Here is a 21,744-nt window from a genome sequence, read left to right on the forward strand (position 1 = left end):
AGAGGCTGGGGTGAAATTCAATCACAGTGACATAGGCCGGCGTCAATGTCAATCACAGTGACAGAGAACGGGATCAATGTCAATCACAGTGACAGAGAGACAGGGGTTTAATGTCAATCACAGTGACAGAGACTGGGGTCAATGTCAATCCCAGTGACGGAGTCCAGGTGTCAATGTCAATCACAGTGACAGAGAGACATGGGTCAATGTCAATCACAGTGACAGACACCGGGGACAATGTCATTCTCAGTGACAGAGACTGGGATCAATGTCAATCTTAGTGACAGAGGCTGGGGTCAATGTCAATCCCAGTGACAGAAACTGGGGTCAATGTCAATCTCAGTGACAGAGACCGGGGTTCATGTCAATCACAGTGACAGAGAGACAGGGGTCAATGTCAATCACAGTGACAGAGGCCGGCGTCAATGTCAATCACAGTGACAGAAACCAGGGTTCATGTCAATCACAGTGAAAGAGAGACAGGGGTCAATGTCAATCACAGTGACAGAGAGACAGGGGTCAATGTCAATCACAGTGACAGAGGCCGGCGTCAATGTCAATCACAGTGACAGAAACCAGGGTTCATGTCAATCACAGTGAAAGAGAGACAGGGGTCAACGTCAATCCCAGCGACAGAGAGACAGGGGTCAATGTCAATCCCCGTGACAGAAAGTGGGGTCAATGTCAATCACAGTGACAGAGATCGGTGTCAATATCAATCACAGCAGCAGAAACAGGGGTCAATAACAATCACAGTGACAGAGAACGGGGTTCATATCAATCACAGTGACAGAGACCGGGGTTCATGTCAATCACAGTGACTGAGACCGGGATCAATGTCAATCACAGTGACAGAGATCGGTGTCAATGTCAATCACAGTGACAGAGGCTGGGGTCAATGTCAATCATAGTGACAGAGAGACTTGGGTCAATGTCAATCCCAGTGACAGAGGGACAGGTGTCAATGTCAATCCCAGTGACAGAGAGACAGGGGTCAACGTCAATCCCAGTGACAGAGAGACAGGGCTCAATGTCAATCCCCGTGACAGAAACTGGGGTCAATGTCAATCACAGTGACAGAGACCGGGGTTCATATCAATCACAGTGACAGAGATCGGTGTCAATGTCAATCACAGTGACAGAGGCTGGGGTCAATGTCAATCACAGTGACAGAGACCGGGGTTCATGTCAATCACAGTGACAGAGACTGGGTCAATGTCAATCACGAAGACAGAGGCTGGGGTGAAATTCAATCACAGTGACAGAGGCCGGCGTCAATGTCAATCACAGTGACAGAGACCGGGGTCAATGTCAATCCCAGTGACAGAGAGCCGGGGTCAATGTCAATCCTAGTGACAGAGAGCCGGTGTCAATGTCAATCACTGCGACAGAGAGCTGGGGTCAATGTCAATCTCAGCGGCAGAAACTGGGGTCAATGTCAATCCCAGTGACAGAGACCGGGGTTCATGTCAATCACAGTGACAGAGGCCGGGTCAATGTCAATCACAGTGACAAAGACCGGGGTCACCGTCAATAACAGCACAGAGGCCAGGGTCAATGACAATCCCAGTCACAGAGAGACAGGTATCAATGTCAATGCCTCTGACAGAGAGATAGGGGTCAATGTCAATCACAGCGACAGAGACCCGGGATCAATGTCAATCACAGCAGCAGAAACTGGGGTCAATGTCAATCACAGCGGCTGAAACCGGGGTCAATGTCAATCCCAGTTACAGCGTCCAGGGGTTAATGTCAATCACAATGACAGAAACTGGTGTCAATGTCAATCCCAGTGACAGAGACCGGGGACAATGTTAATCCCAGTGAGAGAGACAGGTGTCAATGTCAATCACAGTGACAGAGACCGGGATCAATGTCAATCACAGTGACAGAGAACGGGGTCAATGTCAATAACAGCGACAGAGGCCGGGGTCAATGTCAATCATAGTGACAGAGGCTGGGGTGAAATTCAATCACAGTGACATAGGCCGGCGTCAATGTCAATCACAGTGACAGAGAACGGGATCAATGTCAATCACAGTGACAGAGAGACAGGGGTTTAATGTCAATCACAGTGACAGAGACTGGGGTCAATGTCAATCCCAGTGACAGAGAGCCGGGGTCAATGTCAATCACAGCGACAGAGAGCCGGGGTCAAAGTCAATTACAGCAGCAGAAACTGGAGTCAATGTCAATCACAGCGGCAGAAACTGGGGTCAATGTCAATCCCAGTGACGGAGTCCAGGTGTCAATGTCAATCACAGTGACAGAGAGACATGGGTCAATGTCAATCACAGTGACAGACACCGGGGACAATGTCATTCTCAGTGACAGAGACCGGGATCAATGTCAATCTTAGTGACAGAGGCTGGGGTCAATGTCAATCCCAGTGACAGAAACTGGGGTCAATGTCAATCTCAGTGACAGAGACCGGGGTTCATGTCAATCACAGTGACAGAGAGACAGGGGTCAATGTCAATCACAGTGACAGAGGCCGGCGTCAATGTCAATCACAGTGACAGAAACCAGGGTTCATGTCAATCACAGTGAAAGAGAGACAGGGGTCAATGTCAATCACAGTGACAGAGAGACAGGGGTCAATGTCAATCACAGTGACAGAGGCCGGCGTCAATGTCAATCACAGTGACAGAAACCAGGGTTCATGTCAATCACAGTGAAAGAGAGACAGGGGTCAATGTCAATCACAGTGACAGAGACCGGGATCAATGTCAATCACAGTGACAGAGAACGGGGTCAATGTCAATAACAGCGACAGAGGCCGGGGTCAATGTCAATCATAGTGACAGAGGCTGGGGTGAAATTCAATCACAGTGACATAGGCCGGCGTCAATGTCAATCACAGTGACAGAGAGACAGGGGTTTAATGTCAATCACAGTGACAGAGAACGGGGTCAATGTCAATAACAGCGACAGAGGCCGGGGTCAATGTCAATCATAGTGACAGAGGCTGGGGTGAAATTCAATCACAGTGACATAGGCCGGCGTCAATGTCAATCACAGTGACAGAGAACGGGATCAATGTCAATCACAGTGACAGAGAGACAGGGGTTTAATGTCAATCACAGTGACAGAGACTGGGGTCAATGTCAATCCCAGTGACAGAGAGCCGGGGTCAATGTCAATCACAGCGACAGAGAGCCGGGGTCAAAGTCAATTACAGCAGCAGAAACTGGAGTCAATGTCAATCACAGCGGCAGAAACTGGGGTCAATGTCAATCCCAGTGACGGAGTCCAGGTGTCAATGTCAATCACAGTGACAGAGACATGGGTCAATGTCAATCACAGTGACAGACACCGGGGACAATGTCATTCTCAGTGACAGAGACCGGGATCAATGTCAATCTTAGTGACAGAGGCTGGGGTCAATGTCAATCCCAGTGACAGAAACTGGGGTCAATGTCAATCTCAGTGACAGAGACCGGGGTTCATGTCAATCACAGTGACAGAGAGACAGGGGTCAATGTCAATCACAGTGACAGAGATCGGGGTCAATGTCAATCCCAGTGACAGAGAGACAGGGGACAATGTTAATCACAGTGACAGAGAGACAGGGGTCAATGTCAATCACAGTGACAGAGAGACAGGGGTCAATGTCAATCACAGTGACAGAGGCCGGCGTCAATGTCAATCACAGTGACAGAAACCAGGGTTCATGTCAATCACAGTGAAAGAGAGACAGGGGTCAATGTCAATCCCAGTGACATAGATCGGGGTCAATGTCAATCCCAGTGACAGAGAGCCAGGGTGAATGTCAATCACAGCGACAGAGAGCCGGGGTCAATGTCAATCACAGCGGCAGAAACTGGAGTCAATGTCAATCACAGCGGCAGAAACTGGGGTCAATGTTAATCCCAGTGACAGAGATCGGGGTCAATGTCAATCCCAGTGACAGAGAGACAGGGGGCAATGTTAATCACAGTGACAGAGAGACAGGGGACAATGTTAATCACAGTGACAGAGAGACAGGGGTCAATGTCAATCACAGTGACAGAGAGACAGGGGTCAATGTCAATCACAGTGACAGAGGCCGGCATCAATGTCAATCACAGTGACAGAGAGCCGGGGTGAATATCAATGACAGAGACAGAGAGCCGGGGTCAATGTCAATCACAGCGGCAGAAACTGGGGTCAATGTTAATCACAGTGACAGAGTCCAGGGGTTAATGTCAATCACAGTGACAGAAACCAGTGTAAATGTCAATCCCAGTGACAGAGACATGGGTCAATGTGAATCCCAGTGACAGAGAACGGGGTTCATGTCAATCCCAGTGACAGAGACCGGGGTCAATGTCAATCACAGCGACAGAGACCCAGGATCAATGTCAATCACAGGGACTGAGAGACAGGGGTCAATGTCAATCACAGTGACAGAGTCCTGGGGTCAATGTCAATCACAGCAGCAGAAACTGGGGTCAATGTCAATCACAGTGATAGAGACCCGGGTCAATGTCAATCACAGTGACAGAGGCTGGGGTCAATGTCAATCACAGTGACAGAGACCGAGGTCAATGTCAATCACAGCGACAGAGAGAGACAGGAGTCAATGTCAATCACAGCGACAGAGACAGGGGTCAATGTCAATCACAGTGACAGAGACAGGGATCAATGCTAATCCCAGTGACAGAGACCAGGGTCAATGCCAATCCCAGTGACAGAGACTGGGGTCAATGTCAATCACAGTGACGAGTTCTGGGGTCAATGTCAATCACAGCGACAGAGAGTCAGGGGTCAATGTCAATCCCAGTGACAGTGACATGGGTCAATGTCAATCCCAGTGACAGAGAACGGGGTTCATGTCAATCACAGTGACAGAGACCGGGGTCAATGTCAATCCCAGTGACAGAGACCGGGGTTCATGTCAATCACAGTGACAGAGGCCGGGGTCAACGTCAACAACAGCGACAGAGGCCAGGGTCAACGTCAGTCTCAGTGACAGAGAGACAGGGCTCAATGTCAATTGCAGTCACAGGGAGACCGGGGTGAATGTCAATCCCAGTGACAGAGAGACAGGTATCAATGTCAATGCCTCTGACAGAGAGACAGGGGTCAATGTCAATCCCAGTGACAGAGACCAGGGTCAATGTCAATCACAGCGACAGAGACCCGGGATCAATGTCAATCACAGTGACTGAGAACAGGGGTCAATGTCAATCACAGTGATAGAGTCCTAGGGTCAACGTCAATCACAGCAGCAGAAACTGGGGTCAATGTCAATCACAGCGGCTGAAACCGGGGTCAATGTCAATTCCAGTTACAGAATCCAGGGGTTAATGTCAATCACAGTGACAGAAACTGGTGTCAATGTCAATCCCAGTGACAGAGACCAGGGACAATGTCAATCCCAGTGACAGAGACCGGGGTCAATGTCAATCCCAGTGACAGAGACCGGGGTTCATGTCAATCACAGTGACAGAGGCCGGGTCAATGTCAATCACAGTGACAAAGACCGGGGTCAACGTCAATAACAGCACAGAGGCCAGGGTCAATGACAATCCCAGTCACAGAGAGACAGGTATCAATATCAATGCCTCTGACAGAGAGATAGGGGTCAATGTCAATCACAGCGACAGAGACCCGGGATCAATGTCAATCACAGCAGCAGAAACTGGGGTCAATGTCAATCACAGCGGCTGAAACCGGGGTCAATGTCAATCCCAGTTACAGCGTCCAGGGGTTAATGTCAATCACAATGACAGAAACTGGTGTCAATGTCAATCCCAGTGACAGAGACCGGGGACAATGTTAATCCCAGTGAGAGAGACAGGTGTCAATGTCAATCACAGTGACAGAGACCGGGATCAATGTCAATCACAGTGACAGAGAACGGGGTCAATGTCAATAACAGCGACAGAGGCCGGGGTCAATGTCAATCATAGTGACAGAGGCTGGGGTGAAATTCAATCACAGTGACATAGGCCGGCGTCAATGTCAATCACAGTGACAGAGAACGGGATCAATGTCAATCACAGTGACAGAGAGACAGGGGTTTAATGTCAATCACAGTGACAGAGACTGGGGTCAATGTCAATCCCAGTGACAGAGAGCTGGGGTCAATGTCAATCACAGCGACAGAGAGCCGGGGTCAAAGTCAATTACAGCAGCAGAAACTGGAGTCAATGTCAATCACAGCGGCAGAAACTGGGGTCAATGTCAATCCCAGTGACAGAGACATGGGTCAATGTCAATCACAGTGACAGACACCGGGGACAATGTCATTCTCAGTGACAGAGACCGGGATCAATGTCAATCTTAGTGACAGAGGCTGGGGTCAATGTCAATCCCAGTGACAGAAACTGGGGTCAATGTCAATCTCAGTGACAGAGACCGGGGTTCATGTCAATCACAGTGACAGAGAGACAGGGGTCAATGTCAATCACAGTGACAGAGATCGGGGTCAATGTCAATCCCAGTGACAGAGAGACAGGGGACAATGTTAATCACAGTGACAGAGAGACAGGGGTCAATGTCAATCACAGTGACAGAGAGACAGGGGTCAATGTCAATCACAGTGACAGAGGCCGGGGTCAATGTCAATCACAGTGACATAGATCGGGGTCAATGTCAATCCCAGTGACAGAGAGCCAGGGTGAATGTCAATCACAGCGACAGAGAGCCGGGGTCAATGTCAATCACAGCGGCAGAAACTGGAGTCAATGTTAATCCCAGTGACAGAGATCGGGGTCAATGTCAATCCCAGTGACAGAGAGACAGGGGGCAATGTTAATCACAGTGACAGAGAGACAGGGGTCAATGTCAATCACAGTGACAGAGAGACAGGGGTCAATGTCAATCACAGTGACAGAGGCCGGCGTCAATGTCAATCACAGTGACAGAAACCAGGGTTCATGTCAATCACAGTGAAAGAGAGACAGGGGTCAATGTCAATCACAGTGACAGAGAACGGGGTCAATGTCAATAACAGCGACAGAGGCCGGGGTCAATGTCAATCATAGTGACAGAGGCTGGGGTGAAATTCAATCACAGTGACATAGGCCGGCGTCAATGTCAATCACAGTGACAGAGAACGGGATCAATGTCAATCACAGTGACAGAGAGACAGGGGTTTAATGTCAATCACAGTGACAGAGACTGGGGTCAATGTCAATCCCAGTGACAGAGAGCCGGGGTCAATGTCAATCACAGCGACAGAGAGCCGGGGTCAAAGTCAATTACAGCAGCAGAAACTGGAGTCAATGTCAATCACAGCGGCAGAAACTGGGGTCAATGTCAATCCCAGTGACGGAGTCCAGGTGTCAATGTCAATCACAGTGACAGAGACATGGGTCAATGTCAATCACAGTGACAGACACCGGGGACAATGTCATTCTCAGTGACAGAGACCGGGATCAATGTCAATCTTAGTGACAGAGGCTTGGGTCAATGTCAATCCCAGTGACAGAAACTGGGGTCAATGTCAATCTCAGTGACAGAGACCGGGGTTCATGTCAATCACAGTGACAGAGAGACAGGGGTCAATGTCAATCCCAGTGACAGAGAGACAGGGGACAATGTTAATCACAGTGACAGAGAGACAGGGGTCAATGTCAATCACAGTGACAGAGGCCGGCGTCAATGTCAATCACAGTGACAGAAACCAGGGTTCATGTCAATCACAGTGAAAGAGAGACAGGGGTCAATGTCAATCCCAGTGACATAGATCGGGGTCAATGTCAATCCCAGTGACAGAGAGCCAGGGTGAATGTCAATCACAGCGACAGAGAGCCGGGGTCAATGTCAATCACAGCGGCAGAAACTGGAGTCAATGTCAATCACAGCGGCAGAAACTGGGGTCAATGTTAATCCCAGTGACAGAGATCGGGGTCAATGTCAATCCCAGTGACAGAGAGACAGGGGGCAATGTTAATCACAGTGACAGAGAGACAGGGGTCAATGTCAATCACAGTGACAGAGAGACAGGGGTCAATGTCAATCACAGTGACAGAGGCCGGCATCAATGTCAATCACAGTGACAGAGAGCCGGGGTGAATATCAATGACAGAGACAGAGAGCCGGGGTCAATGTCAATCACAGCGGCAGAAACTGGGGTCAATGTTAATCACAGTGACAGAGTCCAGGGGTTAATGTCAATCACAGTGACAGAAACCAGTGTAAATGTCAATCCCAGTGACAGAGACATGGGTCAATGTGAATCCCAGTGACAGAGAACGGGGTTCATGTCAATCCCAGTGACAGAGACCGGGGTCAATGTCAATCACAGCGACAGAGACCCAGGATCAATGTCAATCACAGGGACTGAGAGACAGGGGTCAATGTCAATCACAGTGACAGAGTCCTGGGGTCAATGTCAATCACAGCAGCAGAAACTGGGGTCAATGTCAATCACAGTGATAGAGACCCGGGTCAATGTCAATCACAGTGACAGAGGCTGGGGTCAATGTCAATCACAGTGACAGAGACCGAGGTCAATGTCAATCACAGCGACAGAGAGAGACAGGAGTCAATGTCAATCACAGCGACAGAGACAGGGGTCAATGTCAATCACAGTGACAGAGACAGGGATCAATGCTAATCCCAGTGACAGAGACCAGGGTCAATGCCAATCCCAGTGACAGAGACTGGGGTCAATGTCAATCACAGTGACGAGTTCTGGGGTCAATGTCAATCACAGCGACAGAGAGTCAGGGGTCAATGTCAATCCCAGTGACAGTGACATGGGTCAATGTCAATCCCAGTGACAGAGAACGGGGTTCATGTCAATCACAGTGACAGAGACCGGGGTCAATGTCAATCCCAGTGACAGAGACCGGGGTTCATGTCAATCACAGTGACAGAGGCCGGGGTCAACGTCAACAACAGCGACAGAGGCCAGGGTCAACGTCAGTCTCAGTGACAGAGAGACAGGGCTCAATGTCAATTGCAGTCACAGGGAGACCGGGGTGAATGTCAATCCCAGTGACAGAGAGACAGGTATCAATGTCAATGCCTCTGACAGAGAGACAGGGGTCAATGTCAATCCCAGTGACAGAGACCAGGGTCAATGTCAATCACAGCGACAGAGACCCGGGATCAATGTCAATCACAGTGACTGAGAACAGGGGTCAATGTCAATCACAGTGATAGAGTCCTAGGGTCAACGTCAATCACAGCAGCAGAAACTGGGGTCAATGTCAATCACAGCGGCTGAAACCGGGGTCAATGTCAATTCCAGTTACAGAATCCAGGGGTTAATGTCAATCACAGTGACAGAAACTGGTGTCAATGTCAATCCCAGTGACAGAGACCAGGGACAATGTCAATCCCAGTGACAGAGACCGGGGTCAATGTCAATCCCAGTGACAGAGACCGGGGACAATGTCAATCCCAGTAACAGAGACCGGGGTCAATGTCAATCCCAGTGACAGAAACTGGGATCAATGTCAATTATAGTGACAGAGACCAGGGTTCATGTTAATCACAGTGACAGAGACCGAGGTCAATGTCAATCACAGTGACAGAGGCCGGCATCAATGTCAATCACAGTGACAGAGAGACAGGGGTCAATGTCAATCCCAGCGACAGAGAGACAGGTGTCAATGTCAATCCCAGTGACAGAGACCGGGGTCAATGTCATTCACAGCGACAGAGATGGGGATCAATGTCAATCACAGTGACAGAGGCCCAGTCAATGTCAATCACAGTGACAGAGACCGGGGTCAATGTCAATAACAGCGACTGAGGCCAGGGTCAATGACAACGACAGGGAGACAGGGCTCAATGTCAATCACAGTCACAGAGAGACCGGAGTGAATGTCAATCCCAGCGACAGAGAGACCGGGGTCAATGTCAATCCCAGTGACAGAGAGACCGGGATCAATGTCAATCACAGTGATATAGGCCGGGGTCTATGTCAATCACAGCGACAGAGACACAGGGCTTAATGTCAATCCCAGTGACAGAGACCGGGGTCAATGTCAATGCCAGTGACAGAGAGACAGGAGTCAATGTCAATCACAGTGACAGAGAGACAGGAGTCAATGTCAATCACAGTGACAGAGACCGGGATCAATGTCAATCACAGTGACAGAGTCCAGGGGTTACTGTCAATCACAGTGACAGAGACAGGGGTCAATGTCAATCGCAGTGACAGAGAGACCGGGGTCAATGTCAATTCCAGTGACAGAGACAGGGGTCAATGTCAATCACGGTGACAGACACCAGGGTCAATGCCAATCCCAGTGACAGAGACCGGGGTCAATGTCAATCACAGTGACGAGTCCTGGAGTCAATGTCAATCACAGCAACAGAGAGACAGGGGTCAATGTCAATCCCAGTGACAAAGACTGGGGTCAATGTTAATCACAGTGACAGAGACCGGGGTCAATGTCAATCACAGTGACAGAGGCCGGGGTCAATGTCAATCACAGTGACAGAGATACCGGGGTCAATGTCATTCACAGTGACAGAGACTGGGGTCAAAGTTGATCACAGTGACAGAGTTCAGGGTCAATGTCAATCCCAGTGACAGAGAACAGGGGTCAATATCAATCCCAGTAACAGAGTTCGGGGTCAATGTCAATCCCAGCGACAGAGAGACAGGGTCAATGTCAATCCCAGTGACAGAGACCGGGGTCAATGTCAATGCCAGTGACAGAGAGACAGGTGTCAATGTCAATCCCAGTGACAGAGACCGGGGTCAATGTCATTCACAGCGACAGAGACGGGGATCAATGTCAATCACACTGATAGAGGCCGGGTCAATGTCAATCACAGCGACAGAGACACAGGGCTCAATGTCAATGCCTCTGACAGAGAGACAGGGGTCAATGTCAATCCCAGTGACAGAGACCAGGGTCAATGTCAATCACAGCGACAGAGACCCAGGATCAATGTCAGTCACAGGGACTGAGAGACAGGGGTCAATGTCAATCACAGCAGCAGAAACTGGGGTCAATGTCAATCACAGTGACAGAGAACGGGGTTCATGTCAATCACAGTGACAGAGACCGGGGTCAATGTCAATCCCAGTGACAGAGACCGGGGTTCATGTCAATCACAGTGACAGAGGCCGGGGTCAACGTCAACAACAGCGACAGAGGCCAGGGTCAACGTCAGTCTCAGTGACAGAGAGACAGGGCTCAATGTCAATTGCAGTCACAGGGAGACCGGGGTGAATGTCAATCCCAGTGACAGAGAGACAGGTATCAATGTCAATGCCTCTGACAGAGAGACAGGGGTCAATGTCAATCCCAGTGACAGGAACCAGGGTCAATGTCAATCACAGCGACAGAGACCCGGGATCAATGTCAATCACAGTGACTGAGAACAGGGGTCAATGTCAATCACAGTGATAGAGTCCTAGGGTCAACGTCAATCACAGCAGCAGAAACTGGGGTCAATGTCAATCACAGCGGCTGAAACCGGGGTCAATGTCAATTCCAGTTACAGAATCCAGGGGTTAATGTCAATCACAGTGACAGAAACTGGTGTCAATGTCAATCCCAGTGACAGAGACCAGGGACAATGTCAATCCCAGTGACAGAGACCGGGGTCAATGTCAATCCCAGTGACAGAGACCGGGGACAATGTCAATCCCAGTAACAGAGACCGGGGTCAATGTCAATCCCAGTGACAGAAACTGGGATCAATGTCAATTATAGTGACAGAGACCAGGGTTCATGTTAATCACAGTGACAGAGACCGAGGTCAATGTCAATCACAGTGACAGAGGCCGGCATCAATGTCAATCACAGTGACAGAGAGACAGGGGTCAATGTCAATCCCAGCGACAGAGAGACAGGTGTCAATGTCAATCCCAGTGACAGAGACCGGGGTCAATGTCATTCACAGCGACAGAGATGGGGATCAATGTCAATCACAGTGACAGAGGCCCAGTCAATGTCAATCACAGTGACAGAGACCCGGGTCAATGTCAATCACAGTGACAGAGACCGAGGTCAATGTCAATCACAGCGACAGAGAGAGACAGGAGTCAATGTCAATCACAGCGACAGAGACAGGGGTCAATGTCAATCACAGTGACAGAGACAGGGATCAATGCTAATCCCACTGACAGAGACCAGGGTCAATGCCAATCCCAGTGACAGAGACTGGGGTCAATGTCAATCACAGTGACGAGTTCTGGGGTCAATGTCAATCACAGCGACAGAGAGTCAGGGGTCAATGTCAATCACAGTGACACAGACTGGGGTCAATGTCAATCCCAGTGACAGAGAGACAGGGGTCAATATCAATCCCAGTGACAGAGAGCCGGGGTCAATGTCAATCCCAGTGACAGAGACAGGGGTCAATGTCAATCCCAGTGATAGAGAGACAGGGGTCAATATCAATCCCAGTGACAGAGACTGGGGTCAATGTCAATCCCAGTGATAGAGACCGGGGTCAATGTCAATCACAGCAACAGAGACCGGGGTTAATGTCAATCCCAGTGACAGAAACCAGGGTCAATCCTCCTGTCTGTCTGTGTGGAGTTTGCAGGGTTTCCCCCCACATATCAAAGGCAGGTTGGTGAGTTACGTAGCTGTTTTGTGTATGGGTGAGTGATAGAAACTGGGGGAATGGAGGCACTGTGAGAAAGCACAGATTCCAGGGAAGTAAATGGGATCTGACAGAATTGTTCCCAGAGTCAACGTTGACTCGATGGGCCAAACAACCACTATGGTAAGAGCTATGTTACTTCATCATTTCCAGTGCTTCTGTTGGGCTGATCATGCTGCCAATGCTACAGAGTAATTAACAGTGGGAAGGAGTTATGTGTCATTCCTCACCTTGGGGAGAGGGGCTAACAGGAATCCAATCGCCAGAGTCACAATCATCACCACCAAAGCTGATAACAGACCAGCAACCTGCAGCAAAATAGGTTCATTGTCAACTTTTAAAAAAGTATTTTCACACTGTATTATTAATTTTCTTTTGCGTTAGGATAGGGCGCCATTTCCCATGAACTGCTACTCAGTACTGGGTTCCCTCTTTAACCGCAGGAAGGCATTAACTGTGCTGTACTCTAGTGGCCAGGCACTGACAGTACTGAGGACTGCAGCTTCCTCCATTGTCTGTAGAGCCCTGGATATGGTAGATTTGGGCCTGGCTGTTTATCTGCTGGTGACAGTCTTTAATCTTTTAACAGTTCCACTTTGCTGCATTTATCCTGACCAACTTTTCACACTTCTCCTCCTTTGTCTATTCCGTCCAAACATTCACTCAGAACCTGCTCCAAGTCCTCCATCTCTGCTACTCTCAGTCCACACAAAGCCCTTCTCCTCTCTACTTTATTCTCCTCTTGTTTCTTGTCAACAAACTCACTCTTGTCCCAGTACCACCTGTCATCTCTGCCCATATCTGTAACTGATTTTACCACATTGTATTCTTTGTCAATCTTTGACACTCTCCATGACACCACCAATCTTTGGATCATCTAGAAACTTTCTAACCCATCCATTCTGATAATCCCCACAGAAGTACTCTTGCTCTCCTTACACCAGACTGGGTTCATTACCGAAAACGAAACCAGGAGCTGGGTCTTCCCCTCCAGGCTGCCATGGACCACAGGTTCTCTGGAGAGCAGTTTAAGAAAAGTTGCCATCTGCAGCCTGTACCCCTGTTAATGTTGGGTGGTTGAAGCCGCACCTTCACTGGTGCAGGGACAGGGATGGTTTCGTGACGGGAAGAGGAGCTTCTGGATTGGCAAGGGCGATGGAGGTGGTAGTGTGTTACTTGGCAGATATTCACTTCTCAGGAAAACTGGTCCCAGCCACTGAAATGACCAGACAACACTGTGGGAAGAGGCTCTGCCCTAACATTCCAAGCCCATGATCTCATCCCAATGAAGGAAGTCCAACTCTTCCCAGACTCATTAGCAGCACCGCCCTCAGGCTGAGCAGCCAGCACCAGGGCACTTCTGAAAGTCCTTGATCTCCATCACACTGTTAATGATGTCAGGACATGCCCCAGCAGCAGAGACAGAGGCAGATGCTTAATGTAGCATTCACAGGGATATGTTCATCACACCAGCAGGTACAAGTAATTCCGTGGGGAAGTTCTCAAAATTCATTTGTCAATTATATTTTAAAATACCAGAGGGATGTCAGGGACTGCTGTGTACTTTGCTTTACAGAAACATGGCTCACATCAACCCCCCCACCCCCACATTACAGACACAGCACCTCAGTTCCACAGCATGGACTGGACAGTGGCATCAGGTAGAAGTAGAGGCGGCATATTGGACCAGAACATTGTAAGATACAGGAGCAGAATCAGGCCATTTGGTCCATTGAGTCTGCTCTGCCATGTCAGCACAGCTGATCCAATTTTCCTCTCAGCCCCGATCTCCTGCCTTCTCCCCATATCCCTTCACGCCCTCAATCAAGAATCTATCAACCTCTGCCTTGAATGTACATAAAGACTTGGCCTCCACAGCTGCCTGTGGCAAAGGTTCTACAGATTCACCACCGTCTGGATAAAGAAGTTCCTCCTCATTTCCGTTCTAAAATGACACCCTCTATTCTGATATCGTGTCCTCTGGTCTTAGACTCACCCACCATAGGAAACATCCTTTCCACATCCTTTCACCATTTGATTTGGTATCGAGGCCTTTCACCAGCTGATAGGTTTCAATGAGGTCACCCCTCATCCTTCTGAATTCCAGTGAATACAGACCCAGAGCCATCAAATGCTCTTCATATGGCAAGTTGTTCAATCCTGAAATCATTTTTGTGAATCTCCTTTGAAGCCTCTCCAGTTTCAGCACATCCTTTCTATGATAAGAGGCCCAAACCTGCTCACAATACTCTATGTGAGGCCTCACCAGTGATTTATAAAGTCTCAACATTACAGCCTTGCTTTTATATTCTAGTCCTCTCAAAACGAATGCTAATGTTGCATTTGCCTTCCTCACCACAGACTGAACCCGCAAATTAACCTTTAGGAAATCCTGCACAAGGACTCACAAGTCTCTTTACATCTCAGTTTTTGTATTTTCTCTCCATTTAGAAAATAGTCTACACTTTCAGTTCTCCTACCAAAATACATGACCATACACTTCCCAACACTATATTCCATCTTCCATTTCTTTGCCTATTTTCCAACACTAAGTCCACTTGTAGCTTCTCTATTTCCCCAATACTACCTGCCCTTCCACCTATCTTCATATTGTCTGCAAACTTTGCAACAAAGCCATCAATTCCGTCATCCAAATCATTGACATATAACAAAAAGAATCGGTCCCAACACAGACTGCTGTGGAATACCACTGGTCACTGGCAGCCAGTCAGGAAAGACTCCCCTTATTCCCACTCTTTGCCTCCTGCCAATCATACACTGCTTTATGCATGCTAGAATCTTTCCTGTAATAGCTTGTCAGGCAGTCTTATGTGTGGCACCTTGTCAAAAGCCTTCTGAAAATCCAAGTACACAACATCAACCAATTCTCCATTCTGCTTATTACTTCTTCAGATTTGTCAGGCAAGATTTTCTCTTGAGGAAAACATGCTGACTACAGCGTATTTTATCATGTGCCTCTAAATACCCTGAGATCTAAACATAGAAACATAGAAAATAGGTGCAGGAGTAGGCCATTTGGCCCTTCGAGCCTGCACCGCCATTCAGTACGATCATGGCTGATCATCCAACTCAGAACCCTGTACCTGCCTTCTCTCCATACCTCCTGATCCTTTAGCCACAAGGGCCAAATCTAACTCCCTCTTAAATATAGCCAATGAACTGGCCTCAGCTGTTTCCTGTGGCAGAGAATTCCACAAATTCAACACTCTCTGTGTGAGGAAGTTTTTCCTCATCTCGGTCCAAAAAGGCTTCCCCTTTATCCTCAAACTGTGACCCCTCGTTCTGGACTTCCCCAACATCGGGAACAATCTTCCCACATCTAGCCTGCCCAATCCCTTTAGAATTTTATACGTTTCAATAAGATCGCCCCTCAATCTTCTAAATGCCAGAGAGTACAAGCCTAGTCGATCCAGTCTTTCATCATATGAAAGTCCTGCCATCCCAGGAATCAATCTGGTGAACCTTCTTTGTACTCCCTCTAAGGCAAGAATGTCTTTCCTCAGATTAGGGGACCAAAACTGCACACAATACTCCAGGTGTGGTCTCACCAAGGCCTTGTACAACTGCAGTAGTACCTCCCTGCTCCTGTACTCAAATCCTCTTGCTATGAATGCCAGCATACCATTCGCCTTTTTCACCGCCTGCTGTACCTGCATGCCCACTTTCAATGACTGGTGTATAATGACACCCAGATCTCGTTGCACCTCCCCTTTTCCTAATCGGCCACCATTCAGATAATAATCTGTTTTCCTGTTCTTGCCACCAAAGTGGGTAACCTCACATTTATCCACATTAAATTGCATCTGCCATGAATTTGCCCACCCACCTAACCTATCCAAGTCACCCTGCATCCTCTTAGCATCCTCCTCACAGCTAACACTGCCGCCCAGCTTCATGTCATCCGCAAACTTGGAGATGCTGCATTTAATTCCCTCGTCTAAGTCATTAATATATATTGTAAACATCTGGGGTCCCAGCACTGAGCCTTGCGGTACCCCACTAGTCACTGCCTGCCATTCTGAAAAGGTCCCGTTTATTCCCACTCTTTGCTTCCTATCTGCCAACCAATTCTCTAACCACATCAATACCATACCCCCTATACCATGTGTTTTAAGTTTGCACACTAATCTCCTGTGTGGGACCTTGTCAAAAGCCTTTTGAAAATCCAAATATACCACATCCACTGGTTCTCCTCTATCCACTCTACTAGTTACATCCTCAAAAAATTCTATGAGATTCGTCAGACATTATTTTCCTTTCACAAATCCATGCTGACTTTGTCCAATGATTTCACCACTTTCCAAATGTGCTGTTATCACATCTTTGATAACTGACTCTAGCATTTTCCCCACCACTGATCTCAGGCTAACCGGTCTATAATTCCCCGGTTTCTCTCTCCCTCCTTTTTTAAAAAGCGGGGTTACATTAGCCACCCTCCAATCCTCAGAAACTAATCCAGAATCTAAGGAGTTTTGAAAAATTATCACTAATGCATCCTAATGTGGCAGGGGGATGGGAACAAGTGCAGAGAGACAGAGGGGTGTAGAATGAGGGTAGAAGCCAAAAGTAGTAAGGTGAAAAGTAAAAGTGGCAAGCAGGCAAATCCAGGGCAAAAATCAAAAAGGGACACTTTTCAAAATAATTGTATAAGGGCTAAGAGTGTTGTAATAGCAAGCCTGAAGGCTTTGTGTGTCAATGCAAGGAGCATTCCTAACAAGGTGGATGAATTGAATGTGCAGATAGTTATTCATGAATATGATATAGTTGGGATCACAGAGACATGGCTCCAGGGTGACCAAGGATGGGAGTTCTACATTCAGGGATATTCAATATTCAGGAGGGATAAACATGAAAGAAAAGGAGGTGGGGTAGCATTGCTGGTTAGAGAGGAGATTAATGCAATAGAAAGGAAGGAGGAGGATGTGGAATTGATATGGGTCGAGCTGCATGACACTAAGGGGCAGAAAACGCTGGTGGGAGTTGTGTACAGGCCACCTAACAGTAGTAGTGAGGTTGGGGATACTTTATACTTTATACTTCATTGTCGCCAAACAATTGATACTAGAATGTACAATCATCACAGCGATACTTGATTCTGTGCTTCCCGCTCCCTGGATTACAAATATTAATGGATGGATTAAACAGGAAATTAGAAAGACGTGCAATAAAGGAACAGCAGTTAGAATGGGTGACTTCAATCCACATATAAATTGGGTGAACCAAATTGGTAAGGGTGCTGAGGAAGAGGATTTCTTGGAATATATGCAGGATGGTTTTCTGAACCAACATGTCGAGGAACCAACTAGAGAGCAGGCCATTCTAGACTAAGTATTGAGCAATGAGGAAGGGTTAATTAGCAATCTTGTCATGCGAGGCCCCTTGGGTAAGAGTGACCATAACATGGTGGAATTACAACAGTAGCAAACGCTCCCCCTAGGACATTGGTTCCAGTCAGCCCAGGTGCAGACCGTCCTGTTTGTACCGGTCTCACCTCCTCCAGAACTGGTTCCAATGCCCCAGAAATTTGAATCCCTCCCCCTTGCACCATTTTTCAAGCCACGTATTCATCTGATATATCCTCCTATTTCTACTCTGACTAGTACACGGCACTGGTAGTAATCCAGAGATTATTACCTTTGTGATCCTACTTTTTAGTTTATCTCCTAACTCCCTAAATTTACCTTGTAGAACCTCATCCTGTTTTTTACCTATATTGTTGGTACCTATGTGCACCACGACCACTGGCTTACACTCTCCCACTCCAGAAAGTCCTGCAGCCGCTCAGAGACATCCTTGACCCTTGCACCAGGGAGGCAACATAGTCATAGTCATACTTTATTGATCCCGAGGGAAATTGGTTTTCGTTACAGTTGCACCATAAATAATTAAGTAGTAATAAAACCATAGATAATCAAATAGTAATATGTAAATTATGCCAGGACCAGCCTATTGGCTCAGGGTGTCTGACCCTCCAAGGGAAGAGTTGTAAAGTTTGATGGCCACAGGCAGGAATGACTTCCTATGACGCTCTGTGTTGCACCTCGGTGGAATGAGTCTCTGGCTGAATGTACTCCTGTGCCCAACCAGTACATTATGTAGTGAATGGGAGACATTGTCCAAGATGGCATGCAACTTGGACAGCATCCTCTTTTCAGACACCACCGTCAGAGAGTCCAGTTCCATTCCCACAACATCACTGGCCTTACGAATGAGTTTGTTGATTCTGTTGGTGTCTGCTCCCCTCCTGGAGTCTCGTTTGCGGCTGCAGAGACGCCTATCTATTCCCCTTACAATCGAATCCCCTATCATTGTAGCTCTCCCACTCCCTTTCCTTCCCTCCTGGGCCGCAGAGCCACCCATGGTGCCATGAACTTGGCGGCTGCTGCCTTCCCCCAATGAGACATCTCCCCCAACAGTATCCAAAACAGTATATTTGTTTAGGAGGGAAATTACCTCACGGACCTCCTACACTACCGTCCTACTGCTACGCTGTCTAGTGGCCACTCATTCCCTTTCCGCCTGCGTAGCCTTTATCTGCAGTGTGGCCAACTCACTGAATGTGCTATTCACGACTTTCTCAGCATCGCGGATGCTCTGGTATGAATCCAATCGCAGCTCCAGCCGCTCAATGCGGTCTGCCAGAAGCTGCAGCTGGACACATTTCCTGCACACATACTCGTCAGGGACACTGGAAGTATCCCTGATTTCCCACATGCTGCAGGATGAACAAACCATGGGGCTGATCTCAGCTGTCATGACCTACCCAATACATTGCCTCAATTTTTGAAATGTGGACGTCGAACGTTGCCGTCTGCCTCGGGAGTGGTATGGGCCTCACTGGGAGCAAGCTCCTCCTCAGCCTCTGCTCACTTCAGCCAAAGCCCATGGAGCCAAAGCCCTTTCACTCTGCTACCACTGACTCCGCTGCCCGCTGGATAGGGAGCTCCTCTTTTTTAAATGCTCTGAGCTCACCCAGCTGATGTCACACATCTGCACAGTGGTGCCGCTCTTTCCCTCGGAGTTGTTAGAACAACTATCGCTACTGCCCTAACTCACTTAATAAGCTACAGCCTCGCTGCCTTCCTTGCTTCAAATAAAATACCGCTGCAGACCGTTCTCCTTTTAAAGGAACATACCCGGCCTTACCTCACTTGGAGTGAAGCTTGTCCTCAGCCTCTGCTCGCCGAAGCCTCTCGAGATAAAGCCTTCCTACTCTGTTTCCCTCTACTCCGTCACCCGCTACAATGTCGCCTGCTCTGTCAAACTGCTCTCTTTTAAATACTCCCACTGCCTCACGGGCTGACTTACACACGCTTGCGCAGTCCTGCCCCGTTCAACTGCTGAGGAAAATCTCATCCTTAATAATCAACTCCAACACTTCTCAACCACTGACATCAGACTAACTGGCCTATTGTTTCTTTTCTTCTACCTCTCTCTCTCTCTCTCTCTCTCTGAAGAGCAGTGTGACATTTGCAATTTCCCAGTCCTCCAGAGCCATTCCAGAATCTAATGATTCTTGAAAGATCATTACTATGCCTCGACAATCTCTTCAGCCACCTCTTTCAGAACCCTGGGGTGTACGCTATCTGGTCCAGGTGACTTATTCACCTTCAGACCTTTCAATTTCCCAAGAACATTCTCTCTAGTTATGGTAGCTTCACACACTTCATGCCCTCTGACACCTGAAACTTCCACCAAACTGCTAGTGTCAGTGAAGATTGATGCAAATACTTATTCACTTCATCTGCTATTTCATTGTCCCCCATTTCTATCTCTCCAGCATCGTTTTCCAGTGGTCTGATATCCACTCTCGCTTCTCTTTTACACTTCATGTATCTGAAGAAACTTTTGGTCTCCTCTTTAGTTGCCAATCTTATTGGCTAGCTTACTTTTGTATTCCATCTTTACCTTCTTAATTACTTTTTAGTTGCCAATTTGTTGGTTTTTAAAAGTTTCCCAATCCTCTAACTTCCCAGTAATCCGTAATCTTTACTCTCTTTGCCCTCTCTAATATGCCCTCTTTTTGGCTCTTCTGTTGGCTTTGACATCATGGTTGTATCATCTTTCCTTTAGAATACTTCTTTCTCTTTGGGATGTACAGTATATATCCTGTGCCTTCCGAATTGTTGCTCTGCCATCATCCCTGCCAGTGTTCTTTTCCAATCAATTCTGGCCAACTCCTCTCTCATGCCTCTGTAATTCCCTTTACCCCACTGTAATATTGATTTCCCATCCTCCGCACATTGTGGACTGAATGTTATTTCGGGGTACTGATGTTACACAGGGGACACAACACGCAACATCCACCCAAACAAGAGTGCTAAAGTTTGGCCAGGGAGGGGGCGCCACCCCCGAGATCATGCCACTGGGGAAAGCAAGTCTTACACTTGGATTTTCAGAAGGCGTTTGATAAGGTGCCACACAAGAGGCTGCTTAAGAAGATAAAATCCCATGGCATTACAGGAAAGATACTGGCACGGATAGAGGAATGGCTAACAGACAGGAGGCAGCAAGTGGGAATCAAGGGGGCCTTTTCTGGTCGGCTGCCCGTGACTAGTGGTGTTCCTCAGGGGTCAGTATTGGGACCGCTGCTTTTCACATTGTTTGTCAATGATTTGGATAATGGAATTGATCGTTTTGTGGCAAAGTTTACGGATGATACGAAGATAGGTGGAGGGGTAAGTAGTGCTGAAGAAGCCATGCACTTGCAGCTGGACTTATACAAATTGGAAGAATGGGCAAGGAAGTGACAGAATGGGAAATGTATGATAATGCATTTTGGTAATAAGAACAATAATGCAGACTATCATCTAAATGGGGAGAAGGTTCAAACCTTGCGCAAGATTCCCAGAAGATTAATTTACTGGCTGAGTCTGTGGTAAAGAAGGCAAATGCACTGTTGGCATTTATTTCAAGGGGAATAGAATATAAAAGCAAGGAGGTAATGCTGGGCCTTTATAAGACACTAGTCAAGCTGCACTTGGAGCATTGTCAATGGTTTTGGACCCCATATCTCAGAAAGGATGGAAGTTTTAAGAATTCGGGGCGATCTCATTAAAATCTACCGAATGTTGAAAGGACTGTCAGAAGTTGATTGGGTGGATGTGGGGAGGATGTTTCCTCTGGTGGGGGTATCCAGAACTAGAGGGCATAGCCTCAGAATTGAGGGGCAACCATTTAGAATAGAGATAAGGAGGAATTTTTTAG

General features: G+C 47.9%; 1 protein-coding gene across 1 annotated transcript in view; it reads right to left on the reverse strand.

The window, feature by feature from the left end:
- Positions 1 to 21,744, reverse strand: part of LOC140186819 (chloride anion exchanger-like) — a 98,649-nt gene that overhangs the window by 29,947 nt on the left and 46,958 nt on the right. The window contains exon 10 of the mRNA XM_072241410.1: positions 12,747 to 12,824. Within this exon, the coding sequence (XP_072097511.1) occupies positions 12,747 to 12,824 (78 nt within the window). The remainder of the gene's footprint in view (positions 1 to 12,746; positions 12,825 to 21,744) is intronic.

This window comes from Mobula birostris, chromosome 23 (assembly GCF_030028105.1).
Source record: "Mobula birostris isolate sMobBir1 chromosome 23, sMobBir1.hap1, whole genome shotgun sequence".
NCBI lineage: Eukaryota > Metazoa > Chordata > Chondrichthyes > Myliobatiformes > Myliobatidae > Mobula > Mobula birostris.